The following is a 16,573-nucleotide window of genomic DNA, read 5'->3' as shown; positions in this document are numbered from 1 at the left end:
GTTCAAGAAACCCAAGAGGAGAGGAAGAAATTCATGACTGGTGAGAGAGATACATTCAGAATACACCTAAAAACAAGGTGGTCATGTCAACATCATGTGCAGTCACAAGATATGGAATGTCTCCAGGTCTCTAGAGCATCCTGGTACTGACCAGACCCCACTATCACCAGTAAATACAGGAGACAAGCAGACATCACTCATTCATACACCAGGGCATGCACTGTGGGCTTCAAATGATTGCCTTTTCCATCAAGAATGAGGATTTCCATATGAGGTTGTACACCTGATTAAACAACCAGCCTCTATTACAGCCTTTATTCTCTTTCACACCCCAGCATTGACTTTGCCCTTCACTGAACCATCCCAGAAATCTGAGCAATAAGTGAAACAAACAGAGCCATATACAAAGTGCCTGGCTGCCTTTCTGTAGATGACCCTTAACATTTTGCAATGCTTCTGCAAATACAGATGGAGCTGTGACACACAGCCAAGCAAAGGTATTGCGAATGTTAACGAGCAAGGCAACTTTATGCTTCAGATGGACTGTATAGGTGAGTTTAAAGGTCGTTCTTCCATTTTTTGCTTTAAAAAAAGGTGCAGACACTTTGGAATTAGCTACTGTACTAATGCAAATACTGAAAAATCATCTAAAGAAGTTAAGGACATCCTTCCAGAACACAAGGCTACAGTCAGAAAACTGCAGGCACAACAGTAGCCAAACATCACAACTCTTACAATGGACAATGAAAGAAGAGGACAACAATTTTGGACAACAAACCATGACTGACAACAACGCACTCAAGGCCAATGACAGTGAACAGGACATACTGGACTCTTGCCTCAAGAGTGACCCTTTGTGACTTCCAGTCCTTCAGCAATCCCACCTGGAAATGCTCCACATCAACAACTAAAAGAATACATAGAGTCAAGATCGTGACACAGCAAAGCAGAAGAAGCATTGATTTCCTTCTGAGAAAGAGCAGGATCAGTGCTCCAATAAATGCAGCCCTATGCACCAGCAGCTCTTAGAACCTACAATAACCATTCATGGCAACAATTCTTGACAGGTTGCATCCCAAAACATGTTCCCAACAGTAAATAACTTCTTGAATAAAGAAAAAAGGAAACCATTTTCACTGGAAAGGTTTTGAGTGCTAACTCAAGAGAAGATTGTTACAGAAGTACCCTGAGCCATCCCATCCCTTTCTAAACGAAAATCCATTGCTTTGCATAAGTTCATCTGCTGCACAACGAACACAGGGAAGGGACATCACTGTCAGCACTCTGAGGTCACCAACAAACAAAGCATCGGGACTGCACTCCTCTCAGATGGAACAATAGGGGCGTTGGCAAAAACTAGTAAGTAGAGCCTGCATGTTAGGAAAGCATACAGGAACAGTCTGTAATTGCTCCAACACTTTCACAATGACTTTGCCTAAAGGACCTATGTAGAGGAGATACACCATGAAAATAGATAATGCAGAAATAATAGTTAACATAAAGCATCATGTCTCCTGTAGAGGAGAATCAAAAAAGAAACCTGGACCTGTTACCAGCACAATTGCACTCTGCGTAATTAAAGGCAGAGGAAAGTGCTTGGTGGACCACCTCCAACAGAATGACCCTCCATGTCTAGCAGTGCTTCAGAGTTGTGCACTTTGAAAAACAGCACAGGTAGAATTCATGTCACAGGAGCTCTGTGCAAGTGACTTGATTACACCTGAGGGAAACTCCAACACAAAACCCCTAACATCAGAAAGAATTTCCAAACAAGCAACTAAGAAGTAGTGGGATGGACAAAACAGAAGATGCAGATGTTAAATACACATCTTCACAGAACTGCACACAATAGCCCAATATATGGAACAGCAAAGAATGGCTGTAAGTTGAAATGGAATATAGTCCTATGAAGCTTATCTTACCTGTCTTCCAGTAAAAACGATGTGTGAGAAAGGGCAACATCACAAAATCCTTCAGTGAATAGAATAAGATGAAACAATAACATTCTGGCCGCACAAATGGAGGGAAAATCACAAACCAACACTCTAGAAACATGTTTCCAATAATAAGCATCCCAGCATCTGGCAGGAATTGTCCTGCAAGAGACGGCCATAGCAGAGTGCAGTCAGAATTCACAGATCTACCACAGAGGATGGGACCAAAAGAAAGGCGAGGAGGAGAATAACAAGAAAGATGATGACAGGAAGAAAGAAAGAAGGCAGGACGAAAGGAAAGGGCGAGCAGCCGGCGAGCGGCACTGACCGTGTCCAGCAGAGCGGGCGGATCCTGAGGCGTCTCCTTCGGGGCGGGGCAGGGCGGCGGCGGGCAGTTGGGGCTGAACACCATGAGGTCGCTCTTGCCCGCGCCGTCCGTGGCCACGCACAGGCTCCGGCTGTGGCGCTGCGAGTACGACCAGCTGCCCACCTCGCTGGCGCACACCAGCGTCGGCGGCCCGGGCCCCGCCAGCACGGCCGCCCGCGGCGCCCAGCGCCCGGCCCCGTACAGCACCACCGCCAGCACCAGCAGGCTCGACACCGCGCAGATGGCCACCACCAGCCACACGTTCGTCGCCGCCGTCGCCGCGGCTGCCGTCCCAGACGGGCCGCCATCAGAGCCCACACCCAATGAGCCCGCCAGCACCGCCCCCGCCCCCACCCCCGCCACTGCCAACGCCGCCTCGGGGCCCTCCACCAGCGACACGCTCAGCGTGGCCGTGGCCGAGCGCGGCGGTTCCCCGTGGTCCCGCACCACGATCAACAGTCTCTGCCGCGGGCCGTCGGCCTCCTCCAGTACCCGCGCCGTGCTCACCTCGCCGCTGTACAGCCCCACGCGGAACGGGCCGTCGCCCCGCGGCTCCCGCAGCTCATAGCGCAGCCACGCGTTGTAGCCCGAGTCCGCGTCCACCGCGCGGATCTTCGCCACCACCTGCCCCGCCGGCGCCCCCCACGCAGCCCGCGCCCACAGCGACCACGACGAAGCCGCCGAGCCCGACGCCCGCCACCCCGCCTCCGCCGCCTCGCCCGCAGCCCACGGCCCCGGCCCGCCGCCCGCGGGAGGCAGCAGCGCCGGCGCGTTGTCGTTCTCGTCCACCACGAACAGCTGCACCGTGGCGTTGCCGCACAGCGGCGGCTCCCCCGCGTCCACCGCCCGCACCTCGAACTGCAGCACCTGCAGCTCCTCGTAGTCCAGCGGACGCAGAGCCCGCAGACGACCGCTCTCCGCGTCCACCGACACGTAGCTCGACGCCGGACGCCATCCCGAGCCCGAGCCCGAGCCCGCGCCGCCCTCGGCCACCGAGTAGCTCACGCGCCCGTTGCCCGCCTCGTCCGGGTCCCGCGCCCACAGCCGCGCCAGCTCCGCGCCCGCCGCGTTGTTCTCCCGCGCCAGCACCGTGTACACGGCCTGCGCGAACGCCGGCGCGTTGTCGTTCACGTCCGACACCGGCACCCGCAGACCGCGGATGGCGCGCAGCGGCGGCGCCCCGCCGTCCTCCGCCCGCACCTCCACCTCGTACTCCGACACCCGCTCCCGGTCCAGCGCCTCCCGCAGCACCAGCGAGTACGAGCCCGCGAACGTCGCCACCAGCCCGAACGGCGACGGCGGACGCACCGCGCAGCGCACCCGCCCGTTCGGACCCGAGTCCCGGTCCGACACGCTCAGCAGCGCCACCACCGTCCCCAGCGCCGCGTCCTCGGACACCGGCACCGACAGCGACGTCACCCACACCTCGGGCGCGTTGTCGTTCACGTCCAGCACTTCCAGCTCCACGCTGCAGTGGCCCGATAAAGGGGGTGTCCCTTTATCTCTCGCCTCAATGCGAAAGTCAAACACACTGGCTTCTTCGAAATCTAGGGGACCCGTGAGTCTGATTTCCCCCGTCTGTGGGTGGATAGAAATTAAATCTTTTCCGCTGAGTGGAATAAAGTTGGTGGCAGCATAGGTCATTTCGCTATTAATTCCTTCGTCCGGGTCCCTGGCTGCAACCCGCACAACCAGAGTCCCAGCAGTCGCGTCCTCTGGCAGCTGCACTTTATACACCGACTGGTTGAACTGCGGCGCGTTGTCGTTCGCATCCAGCACCGAGATCACCAGCTGCACCGTGCCCGTCAGCACCGGCCTGCCCCCGTCACTGGCCGTCAGCACCAAGAGGTGCTCGGACAGCGACTCGCGGTCCAGAGGTCGCTTCAATACAAGATCAGGTACAACATTCCGATCATTTGTTCTTTGTAATTCCAAAGCGAAGTGCTCGGAAGGGCTCAGTGTATACGAGAGCTGCGCGTTCGAACCGATATCCGCATCCGACGCGCCTTCCAGAGGTAACCGGGATCCCGGCAACGACAATTCTGCAATGCTGATGTTTTTGGAGGCGGCGGGGAAGCGCGGGGCATTGTCGTTGATGTCGGTGACCTCCACCTCCACGTGGAAGACGCGCAGCGGCCGGTCCAGCAGCACCTCCAGGCGCAGGGCGCAGGGCGCGCTCTTCCCGCACAGCTCCTCCCGGTCCAGCCGCGAGCTCACCACCAGCGCCCCGCTCGCCCCGCTCACCTCCACGCTCGCCCGCCGGCCCCGCGCCACCAGACGCAGCCGCCGCGCCTCCGCCTCGCCCGCCTCCAGGCCCAGGTCCTGCGCCAGACGCCCCACCACCGTGCCGGCCTCGGCTTCCTCCGGCACCGAGTAGCGCACCTGCCCGCCGCCCAGCGCCCAGGCCGCCTGCAGCACCAGCACCGCGGCCCCCCAGCTCCGCCGCGCCGCTCCGCCCACGCCCATCGCTATCACCCGCCGCTCCTTCTCCACGCCCTGCACCGACCACCGCACGACGTGCCCGCTCCCAGCCCTCTGCCCGCGCTCGCCGCCACAATCCTTCCTCCCGGGACGCGCGTCCTCCTCCCCGCCGATCGTTTTCTCTGCCTTCTTTGCCATGGGCACCGGAAGGTCTTCCCCTCCCTTCCCCCGATCGCATCTCGCGTTCCTTAGCTCAGAGCGCCATCATGTGGCTCGCTGTGAGAACTGCTTCTGTACTTCTCTGCGAATCGCGTTGAATTCGTTCTGCTCTTGTTCACATTTTCAATTCCTTTTGCATCACTTTATTTATTCTTTTCTGTTTCCAGAAGTCGTGTCCTCTACATTGTTTAGGGTTCTCGTTAAGCAGAATTAGATATCCGTTGGAATGCAATGAGACGCCAAGTAATCTTTAACACCTTTTTTCCAGATGAAATGGGTGTGCTGTGGAATGTGTTGAATGTATTTCTCAGTAGTGGAACAGATCCTACGATTACTGCGTTTACTGTTGTCCTGTTTAAAATCTTGTGGTACAATCGAAATTCCTCCAAAGCATGCTTTATTTAAAGGTCTTTCATGACGTTTCTTGCAGGAAAATAAAGTGAACTGTCACTTGAGGCAAACACATTGGGAAGCAGGGATTCACAGGCTCTTGGAACAAGTCTTCCAAGGACGGAGCACTGGAAGGAAGGAATGTGGGAAACACATCATCTTCTTCCACTCGTGGTCACAAAATTGCAATATCACCCTCTTGTAGGGCTTCGAAGCAAACTCTAAGAACTATCGAGTCCATTCCCCAGGCTAAAGCATTTTCCATAAAGTGAGTGCACTTATAGGCGTCTAGATAGGTCTTGAATCCAGAGAAAGATGAATCCACAACCTCTCAGGGCAGACTGTTCCAGAGTTCTGTCTCTATGACAATATTGAAGTTTATCCTTCTGTTTGAATTGAACTTCCTCCTCTTCCAACTTATAACCTTTTCCACTTGTTCCACTGTTACCAACAAGAAGAGTCCACCCCCAACGAGTTGAGTGCCACACTTTAGATATTTATAAACAGTGATGAGATCCCTCTCTCAGTCTTCTCCATGCTGAACAGCCCCCAGTCTCTCAGACTTCCTTTGTATGGGAGATGTTCCTGGCCCTTACTTTGTTGACCTCTGATACACTCTTTTTAACAAATCCTTACCGTTTTTGAACTGCGGTGCCAGAAGTGGGCATGGTACACCAGATGTGGCCCCACTGGGGCAGAGTAGAGAGGAAGGATCATCTCCCTCAAACGGCTGACCATGCTCCTTTTAATGCAACCCATTGGCCGGGATACCTGTGGACTTCTTGGCCACAAGGGCACACTGCTGCCTCATGGCCATTGTGATCAGTACAGAGGTTGCAGAGCTCTTCAGAGTTCCTCTGCTGCTGGTCAGCCCACTACCTTTACTGGTGCATGCAGTTATTCCTCCCAGGTGCAAGACTACACTTGTTCTTGTTGAATCTCATCAGGTTCCCTTTGTCCCATCTTTCCAATATGTCCAGGTCTGGGTGAATGGCAGCACAGCCTTCTGGCGTGTCAGACATGCTTAGCAACTTCATATCACCATGAAGATGAAAAATTTTTGAGCAAGACTGAACTCAGTACCTGGACACTTTTAAAATATGACCAAATGTGGTTTGGCTGTCACTTCCCACTCCTCACGTGTGTGTTCACCTTTAGGACCCAAGGATTTGTATCCACTGATTTTGGATGATGAGTTTGTGCCCAGCACTCCCTTCCATGGGAACAGGAGGGCATAGTGATGACTCCTCCAGGAAAGATACTCTGCCCTCTTGCTTGGCTGACAGTGCAAGACCACAAAGACCTTACTTTGAAGTACTCAACAGATAAACGTGTGAACTGAAGGTCAGCCCCCACCTCCCAGCAGGTTAAAAGCATTGGAAGCAGAGCTGAGATGAGATACATTGAGCATGGGTGGGCAAAAGAGCAAACAAATAGTGTTAATGGCAAGATGCTTCCTTCCAACAAGAAAAGGTTGACATTGTGGGTATGGAGTTACTGGATTTTAAAATTTTAGCCCTAATTTTTTTTTTAACTATTTATCCTTACCATTATTACACACATACATGAGGGCAGGAATGATGGAGCCAGAAACTAAACACTACCATTTTTTGTCATGTCAATGAAAAGCAGAGTATGCATGTTATCCTACAGGGAAAAATTCACCACCTGCCCACACAGTTCTTCCCTGCCATCCTCAGTTCTCACTATCACCTGCGCTGCACAAAAGCAGCAAGCAGGCCAAAGCTCAGAGAAACTCACATCTTGCACAAACTAAGAACATGCTTTAGGGTCAAGGAACACTCTTCCACCTACAGTTCTCTTTGATTTCATGCTCCAACTTATCACTGCTTCATATAGAAATCTGCCACTGTAGTATTGAAGACTGTCAGGCTTCTATGGAACAGCAAAGATGTCTGGAGTCCAAATCCACATGTACACCTTCATGCCAGCAGGGTTTGGCTTATATCACTGAGACAAAATTTGAAATAAAAATTGAATTCTTCTTTCTCCTAGGTCTTTGTATCTTACCTGCATTGGTATGAACATAACTACCAGAAGATCACAACATACAGAACATTACCCAGGAAATACATGCTCCATCCAAAAGGAAAAGACCAAATCAAAAGTACGCAAAAATGTAGAGCTGCATAGTGATCACATGTAATATGAAGAACTTATGCATAATATACTGAAGTGGTGGCTGCTGGTTAAGAAAAAGTACATGATCACTACTTAGTGTAAAGTTTACCCTACCTCTAACCAATCCCAAAGGAAGAGAAAAAAAGACACGAAAGATAATGACATTCTTTCCTTCACAACCTCAGCTCACTAAAGTAGAAAATCCAGACCACAGAATAATAGCCAGCTGCCAAAAGGTGTGCAATGTGACAGCAGCCAGAACTCAACGCACCACATCTCATCCACTCTCACCAACTGAGTTTCAGTGGGAGAGAAGAAATAAACAGAGTGAGATTCATAGAATAGAAGACAAAACAGTGAAAGATCCCCTTGTGCGTCAATGAAACAAGGTTTGCCAACATCTCTAATACTAAGGAGCACTACTTCGCATCCCAAGGAGGCATAACAGCGGAGCATAAATCACAGGGAGGAGAACTCAGCCAGAATCACTGATACTGATACTGAGAAAAATGCCTCTTCAATAAACATTGATTCACATTCAAAAACAAGCGAACAAAGGCATATGAGGAAGATGACTTCACAAGCAGGAATGACATAAGCACTAAAGCGAGTGAGGACATGCCGAATCTGTCTGCTCAGGGCAACAGGGAGGCTCATCACACCTCACAGATGGCCTTGCTCTCAGCGGTTTTTGCTGGAAGGCCTCCACATGTCCCACCGAAAACATGATCTGCTGTGCTGCTCACCTTACTGTTTCTTCCTCTACAGAAGGAAAGGGGATTCCCAGGGAAAACAGCAGATAGGCACCTCAAACACATACCGCAAGGAAGAAGTATTGTCACAAGGAACGACATGTAATCTCTCATGTTAAAGACTTAGAGCTGAAGTTCTGGGTGTTTTTAGAGGACCCAGGCCAGGCAGCACTGCATACTTGATCTCTTCTCTATGTTTAATTCTTGCATCGTCAATCCCGGGACTTGGAAAATAGGATATACAGTTAACCATTTCCTTCTCTTGGCCACTAATTGATCTTCTATCAAGCATCAATATTTCTGTCACATGAGACTCTTCACTGTTCAGGACACCTATGTCCAAATGCCCAGGCCAAACTTTGTGCCATTCACACAATCACTATCACTATCACAACACCTGCACATTCATCCAATTCACTGACTGGACACAGCTCTGACCACTCTGACCACTACCCATGACTATGCAGATCCTCACCTTCCCTCATCACTGACTGCAGGAACAACTGGGTAGCTGCAGAGACACACACTGTCTGCAGGCTCTTCCCAGAAACAGGAAATGCACTCTCAACATTCTGCACATTCACACAAGGAAATGATAAAGAGAACTATGTCTGATTTCTTATACATTATGGCACTGGTACAAGAACAGCTTTCAGCAGCTCTCCCAATAGAAAAGGGATATACTATTCATAAAGTAGACAGCCCTCTGCATCTCAAACTGTCACGGTGTTGTCCGTGACAGTGACCCAAGGGAAAACCGAGAAGGGAGAAGGGAGAGAAAAAGAAACTGCGTCAGTGGCCGCGCGGCCGCCCGAGCAGAGCCGCGCTCCGGGAGGGGGAGGGGGAAACGGCGGGAAGAGATGGGTCTACAAGAAAACAACGGCACGATCTGAGAAGGAACGGTAACTTTACTAAATCTAATAAAATTGAACAATTGAAAGAGAGATAACAATTTCCAAACCAAAAGCTGTGAGCTTACGTTAAGGAGGAGCTGCAGGGGAAGCACACGTGCTGAACCTCCACGGCAGCCCAGAGCAACGCGCCCAGACCGAGCGCCGCCTGCATCCGGTGCGGAGCTCCGCCCCTCCCCCCTGCTGCTCCCACAGCATTAACTCCTTAACTGCTGCATGATGCTCTGATGTGGAATACCGGCATCAAAAACACAAAACCACAACACAAACCCTATTCCCAAAACAATTCCTGTACTGGGCAGGTGCCAGAGCAAGAGACTGCCTCAGATCCGACCAACTGCTCACGCCATTGCTAACATACGCTTTAACATAACACACAGAAAGAATCACATTGCCTTTATCAGTACTCACGGCAGATCAGATACCCCAGCACTACAGCATATATTGAAACAGCACTGCAACACCCTCTAAAGTCATCCACTTTAAAAAATGTTTGCCTTATAAAGAAAAGTTATTCTTTCTTTATTTGTTCAAACCCTAGATCTGTTTCTGTAGTTCTCTGTTTCAAACCACTGATATCATACTTGGAAATGGAACGCAGAACATGGCTTGTGCTGTGACATTCTCTCTGGAAAGTTCTTAGGCTATTAAAACAGAAAGACTATAAAAGAAACCTCCACATGCCAATGACATAAACATGACTAGCTCTATGAAAGGTCAGTAAAAAGGAGAACACTGTTCAGAAAACAAACTTGGTATACACCAGCATGATTTGCTTAAAGCAGAGATGTGGAAAGTAAACAAAGCTTCACAGTGTGTCATACTGGGGAACCAGCAGCCACAATCAAGAAAACAGCATCTTAAGACATAGAAGAAAAGAAAGAACATATTTTCATGCTATCTGCATGCAATATTCACCATGACAATGAAGACTGCTCTGTTCTTCCCTATTCAAGGTAAAAACGTAAGGCAGAAGGCTCATCAGGTCCAGAGAAGAACACTGCTTGATTCTTCTTTGCAACACCATCTTTGACTTGAGCCAACGTTGTTCATGCTCAGAAAGAGGGGACAGAAAGGCCAGATGGCACATCACTTCCAAAACAGGTCTACAGAGCAGAACAATGATAGGAAGGAAAACCAAATTATGTAGAAACTGAAATATCAATGCAGAAGCTGGTAGGATGTGGGACAGTAGGACAGGGAGGATGTTCAACTGCCCTCCTTGGAAATCATAGAATCACATAATGGCAGGGGTTGGAAGGGACCTCTACAGATCACCTAGTCCATCTCCCATGACAAAGCAGGCTCCCTAGACCAAGTTGAAAAAGAAGGAGTCAAAGCAAGTCTTGAACATCTCCAGAGAAGGATAATCCACAACATCTCTGGGCAACCTGCTCCAGTGCTCCATCACTCTTACTATGAAGAATAATTAGACCGTGTAAGGATGAGGACCTCAGCAGCCTCAGCTCACTCAGATTTAGTATGAAACACAGAAGGGCAAAACACTCATGACAGAACGGAACTCTCCTGGGATCTCCTTGCCCTGTTACTCAGAAATGTCAGAAGTGTTTATGCACAGTTCAAGAAACCCAAGAGGAGCAGAAGGGATTAATGACTGGTGAGAGAGACATATTCAGAACACATAAAGACAGTGTACTGTACTCATGTCTACATCAACTGCAATAACGAGATCTGGAAGTTGTCCAGGTCCCATTTCTTACAGCCTCCTGGAAACCTCCAAACCCCACTCTCAACAATAGCTAGCGAAGACAAGCAGACATCACTCATTCTTATACAAGGGCATGCCACAAGTTCTTCCAATGACTGCCTTTTCCCTCAAGGATCAGGATTTTCACCCAAGGTTGTACACGGAAGACTGCAGCAAGCCCCCATCTCGTGCCACTGCAACTTTCACCTTGACCACAAATCACACTTTCCTTTCACATCCCAATGCTGACTCTGCCATTCACTAAACCATCTCATCACTCAGAGCAAGAATCTCATCACTCAGAGCAAGCTGAGCTAAATGGGATGAGGTTCAATAAGACCAAGTGCCGGGTCCTGCACTTTGGCCACAATAACCCCATGCAATGCTATAGGCTTGGGGCAGAATGGCTTGAAGAATGTAGAGAGGAAAAGGACCTGGGGGTGTTGGTTGATGCTCGGCTCAACATGAGCCGGCAGTGTGTCCAGGTGGCTAAGAAGGCCAACAGCATCCTGGCCTGTATTAGAAATAGTGTAGCCAGCAGGAGCAGGGAGGTGATCATCCCCCTGTACTCAGCTCTGGTACGGCCGCACCTCGAGTACTGTGTTCAGTTTTGGGCCCCTTACTACAAGAAGGACATTGAGGCCCTGGAGCGTGTTCAGAGAAGGGCAACAAAACTGGTGAGGGGCCTGGAGCACAAGTCTTATGAGGAGCGGCTGAGGGAGCTGGGATTGTTCAGTCTGGAGAAGAGGAGGCTCAGAGGAGACCTTATTGCACTCTACCACTTCCTGAAGGGGGGTTGTGGTGAGGAGGTGGTAGGCCTCTTCTCCCTGATAAGTAATGACAGGACGAGAGGGAATGGCCACAAGTTGCGCCGGGGAAGATTTAGATTAGACCTGAGGAAGCATTTCTTTTCTGAAAGAGTGGTCAGGCACTGGAATGGCCTGCCTAGGGAGGTGGTTGAGGCACCATCCCTAGCGCTGTTCAAGAAGCGTTTAGATGAGGTGCTAAAGGACTTAATTTAGTAGTTGGGTAGAGATAGTGATAGGAGGATGGTTGGACTAGATGATCTTATAGGTCCTTTCCAACCTTATGAACTTATGAACTTATGAAATCCAACCACACCAAACAAGCAGAGCCATACACACAGCACATGGCTGACCTTCTGCAGATGGCCCTCAACGTTTTGCAATGCTTCTACAAATTCAGATGGAGTTATTACACACAGCTAAGCAAAGCAATTTCCAGTGGTAGTGAGAAAGGCTCTTTTACGCTTCTTGTCAACTGTATAGATGCGTTTTGAAGGCAGTTCTCTTCTTTTCGCTTTTGGTTTTATGAAAGGCACAGGCAGTTCCTCCTGGAAATGTTGCCTATCAACAACATACAGGATTTCTGAAGTCCAAATTGTGATACAGCAAAGCAAAAGAGGCAATGATTTCCCTTTGGCAGAGAATATCACAACCAATGAATGCCCCTTGCCCAGCACAAGGAGCTGAGCTCTGATAAACCCAGCACTGCAGTCCTGCTGCTCTTGTACCTACAATCAACTTTGAGAACTACATGTGGCCATAAGATATGACTGCTTACACCCCAAAACATGCTGACAAAAATAAATGAGTACATAAATTAATAAACACACAAAAAAGCAAACCATTTTCATTCAAAAACTAATGACTGCTAACTCTGGAGAAGAGTGCTACAGAAAGGACCCTGAGTCATCTCCACCCTCAACCTTAAGAACAAAAGTTCAGTGCTTTGTATCATGTCAAATGTTGCACAGGAAACACACACTGAAGGGACATCACTGTCAGCAATCTCAGGTCACAGCAGACAAGCACCAGTCATGCTCAGCATCTGGACATCTCTCTCACAGGAAACTACAGAGGTATTGGCAAGAACTGGTAAGGACGCTGCAGGTTTGGAAAAGATACAGGAAAAGTCCATAATTGATTTCCTGTTTTTATCGTGACAAACCTATGTAGAAAGACATACACTACGGACAAAGAGAACACTGAAATAACAATCAGTGTATTACATCATGTCATTTGGAAAGGAGAGTCAAAGAATAAACCAGACCTGTAAACAGCACAATGACACTCCACACTATTAAATGCAGAGGAAAGTGCCTGGTGGAAAACCACCACCACCAGAAGGACCCATCATGTCAAGCAGCATTTCAAAATTGTGCACTATAAAGAACAGCATTGGTAGAACTCATGTCACAGCAGTTCAGTGCAAATGACTTTCTGGAAATAGTTACAATTCAACAACTCGGGAGATCCAGGATGAACAAAACCATAGGTGTGAATGTTAAATATCTTCATGGAATTGCACGTGAAAGGCCCATAAATTGAAGAGCAGAGAACAGATGTAAGTTGAAGTGATATGGAGTCCAATAGTGCTTGCCCTAACTACATTATAGAAAGAAATGAAAGCATCAGTACAAAACAGCTAACTCAAGAAAGAAATTCCAAACCAACAACTGAGGAGAACAAAGACAAACAAAACCACAGATGCAAATGTTAAATACACATTTTCACAGATGTGCACACAGTTGGTCTGTAAATGCATGTAAGTTGAACTACAATAGACTCCAATGGGGCTTGCCTTACCTACTTAATGGAAAAACCATGTGAGAGAATGACCAAGACACCAACATCCTGGTATCAAGAAAAAAAATCCAACCGGAGTATCCTACTACCAAGTACGGTACTAGAATACTAACGTGGAAGGGGTAACAAAGTCCCACATAAGAACGCAGATAGAAAATGTAGCCCTGACACAGAGAATGGGAAGCAAGGAATGTGAAGAGAGGAAAGGAAGAGAGAAGAAAAGGAAGGAAGGAAAAGCCATCAGCTGGTGAGCGGCACTGACCGTGTCAAGCACAGCGGGCGGATCCTGAGGCGTCTCATCCGGGCCGGGGCCGGGCGGCGGCGGGCAGTTGGGGCTGAACACCATGAGGTCGCTCTTGCCCGCGCCGTCCGTGGCCACGCACAGGCTCCGGCTGTGGCGCTGCGAGTACGACCAGCTGCCCACCTCGCTGGCGCACACCAACGTCGCCGGCGCGGGCCCCGCCAGCACGGCCGCCCGCGGCGCCCAGCGCCCGGCCCCGTACAGCACCACCGCCAGCACCAGCAGGCTCGACACCGCGCAGATGGCCACCACCAGCCACACGTTCGTCGCAGCGGCAGCCGCGGCTGCAGCCCCCGACGGCCCACTATCAGAGCCCACACCCACTGAGCCCGAGAGCGCCGCCCCCACCGCCAGCGCCGCCTCGGGGCCCTCCACCAGCGACACGCTCAGCGTGGCCGTGGCCGAGCGCGGCGGTTCCCCGTGGTCCCGCACCACGATCAGCAGCGTCTGCCGAGGGCCGTCGGCCTCCTCCAGCGCCCGCGCCGTGCTCACCTCGCCGCTGTACAGCCCCACACGAAACGGGCCGTCGCCCCGCGGCTCCCGCAGCTCGTAGCGCAGCCACGCGTTGTAGCCCGAGTCCGCGTCCACCGCGCGGATCTTCGCCACCACCTGCCCCGCCGGCGCCCCCCACGCCGCCCGCGCCCACAGCGACCACGACGATCCCGATGACCACGACGAAGCCGCCGAGCCCGTCGCCCGCCACCCCGCCTCCGCTGCCTCGCCCGCAGCCCAGGGCCCCGTCCCGCCGCCCGCGGGAGGCAGCAGCGCCGGCGCGTTGTCGTTCTCGTCCACCACGAACAGCTGCACCGTGGCGTTGCCGCACAGCGGCGGCTCCCCCGCGTCCACCGCCCGCACCTCGAACTGCAGCACCTGCAGCTCCTCGTAGTCCAGCGGACGCAGCGCCCGCAGACGACCGCTCTCCGCGTCCACCGACACGTAGCTCGACGCCGGACGCCATACCGAGCCCGAGCCCGAGCCCACGCCGCCCTCGGCCACCGAGTAGCTCACTCGCCCGTTGCCGGCCTCGTCCGGGTCCCGCGCCCACAGCCGCGCCAGCTCCGCGCCCGCCGCGTTGTTCTCCCGCGCCAGCACCGTGTACACGGCCTGCGCGAACGCCGGCGCGTTGTCGTTCACGTCCGACACCGGCACCCGCAGACCGCGGATGGCGCGCAGCGGCGGCGCCCCGCCGTCCTCCGCCCGCACCTCCACCTCGTACTCCGACACCCGCTCCCGGTCCAGCGCCTCCCGCAGCACCAGCGAGTACGAGCCCGCGAACGTCGCCACCAGCCCGAACGGCGACGGCGGACGCACCGCGCAGCGCACCCGCCCGTTCGGACCCGAGTCCCGGTCCGACACGCTCAGCAGCGCCACCACCGTCCCCAGCGCCGCGTCCTCGGACACCGGCACCGACAGCGACGTCACCCACACCTCGGGTGCGTTGTCGTTCACGTCCAGCACTTCCAGCTCCACGCTGCAGTGGCCCGATAACGATGGTATTCCCCTATCTCTTGCCTCGACCTCTATGTCATATGCCTGAAAATCTTCAAAATCCAGCTTTCCTGCTGTTCTCACTTCCCCTGATGTTCTATCGATTACGAATAATTCCTTCAGTTCATCAGAAATTGTTTCAGTAAAGTCATAATAGACGTCTCCATTAAGGCCCTCGTCTTTGTCTGTAGCACTTAGTTGCAGAAAAACAGTTCCCGGCCTGGCGTCCTCTGGCAGCTGCACTTTATACACCGACTGATTGAACTGCGGCGCGTTGTCGTTCGCGTCCAGCACCGAGATCACCAACTGCACCGTGCCCGTTAGCGCCGGCCTGCCACCGTCACTCGCCGTCAGCACCAAGCGGTGCTCGGACAGCGACTCGCGGTCCAGCGGTTGCACTAACACCAAGGCAACGGAAACTTTGTTAATGTCTTTAGATTTTACATCCAGAGCGAAATGCACGGAGGAACTCAGTTTATAGGAGAGCTGCGCATTCGAACCGATATCCGCATCTGACGCGCCTTCCAGAGGGAACCGCGAACCAGGAGGGGAATTCTCTGCAATGCTGATGTTTTTGGAAGCGGCGGGGAAGCGCGGGGCATTGTCGTTGATGTCGATGACCTCCACCTCCACGTGGAAGACGCGCAGCGGCCGGTCCAGCAGCACCTCCAGGCGCAGGGCGCAGGGCGCGCTCTTCCCGCACAGCTCCTCCCGGTCCAGCCGCGAGCTCACCACCAGCGCCCCGCTCGCCCCGCTCACCTCCACGCTCGCCCGCCGGCCCCGCGCCACCAGACGCAGCCGCCGCGCCTCCGCCTCGCCCGCCTCCAGGCCCAGGTCCTGCGCCAGACGCCCCACCACCGTGCCGGCCTCGGCTTCCTCCGGCACCGAGTAGCGCACCTGCCCGCCGCCCAGCGCCCAGGCCGCCTGCAGCACCAGCACCGCGGCCCCCCAGCTCCGCCGCGCCGCTCCGCCTACGCCCATCGCCCTCACCCGCCGCTCCTTCTCCACGCCCTGCACCGACCACCGCACGACGTGCCCGCTCCCAGCCCTCTGCCCGCGCTCGCCGCCACAATCCTTCCTCCCGGGACGCGCGTCCTCCTCCCCGCCGCTCGCTCTTTCTCTGCCTTCTTTGCCATGGGCACCGGAAGGTCTTCCCCTCCCTTCCCCCGATCGCATCGCGCGTTTCTTAGCTCAGAGCGCCATCATGTGGCTCCCTGCGGGAACTGCCTCTCGTGATTGTCTGCGTATTGCGCTGGATTCCATCTACCTTTATTTCCGTTTTCAATTCCTTACAAATCAGTTTTTTTTTCCTTATTTTCAGAAGACGTATC

General features: G+C 52.6%; 2 protein-coding genes across 2 annotated transcripts; both read right to left on the bottom strand.

The window, feature by feature from the left end:
• Positions 1 to 324: 324 nt before the first annotated feature.
• LOC136047746 (protocadherin alpha-6-like) lies at positions 325 to 4,779 on the bottom strand. Its single transcript, XM_065735041.1, has 3 exons — positions 2,145 to 4,779; positions 779 to 907; positions 325 to 371 (listed from the first exon to the last, which is right to left on the bottom strand). The coding sequence occupies exons 1-3, from the start codon at positions 4,765 to 4,767 to the stop codon at positions 325 to 327; spliced, it is 2,799 nt and encodes a 932-aa protein (XP_065591113.1). The 5' UTR covers positions 4,768 to 4,779.
• Positions 4,780 to 13,553: 8,774 nt separating this feature from the next.
• Positions 13,554 to 16,309, bottom strand: LOC136047745 (protocadherin alpha-2-like). The gene has a single exon (XM_065735040.1). The coding sequence runs from the start codon at positions 16,221 to 16,223 to the stop codon at positions 13,554 to 13,556; it is 2,670 nt and encodes an 889-aa protein (XP_065591112.1). The 5' UTR covers positions 16,224 to 16,309.
• Positions 16,310 to 16,573: the final 264 nt, after the last annotated feature.

This window comes from Cyrtonyx montezumae, unplaced genomic scaffold, assembly GCF_038088225.1.
Source record: "Cyrtonyx montezumae isolate F1298 unplaced genomic scaffold, pur_monq_1.0 scaffold_18, whole genome shotgun sequence".
Classification (NCBI taxonomy): Eukaryota; Metazoa; Chordata; class Aves; order Galliformes; family Odontophoridae; genus Cyrtonyx; species Cyrtonyx montezumae.
The sequence above is the reverse complement of the archived record's forward strand: the minus strand, read 5'-3'. Positions and strand labels throughout refer to the sequence as shown.

Excerpts from the sequence above, each read along its gene's own strand:
- LOC136047745 (XM_065735040.1), bottom strand. The coding sequence starts at position 16,223 with ATGGGCGTAGGCGGAGCGGCGCGGCGGAGCTGGGGGGCCGCGGTGCTG.
- LOC136047746 (XM_065735041.1), bottom strand. The coding sequence starts at position 4,767 with ATGGGCGTGGGCGGAGCGGCGCGGCGGAGCTGGGGGGCCGCGGTGCTG. Across the intron at positions 908-2,144 it reads TTTTGGTCCCATCCTCTGTG|TTGTTGATGTGGAGCATTTC; the intron begins GTAGATCTGTGA and ends GTATTCTTTTAG. Across the intron at positions 372-778 it reads GTGCGTTGTTGTCAGTCATG|ATTTCTGGGATGGTTCAGTG; the intron begins GTTTGTTGTCCA and ends CTTATTGCTCAG.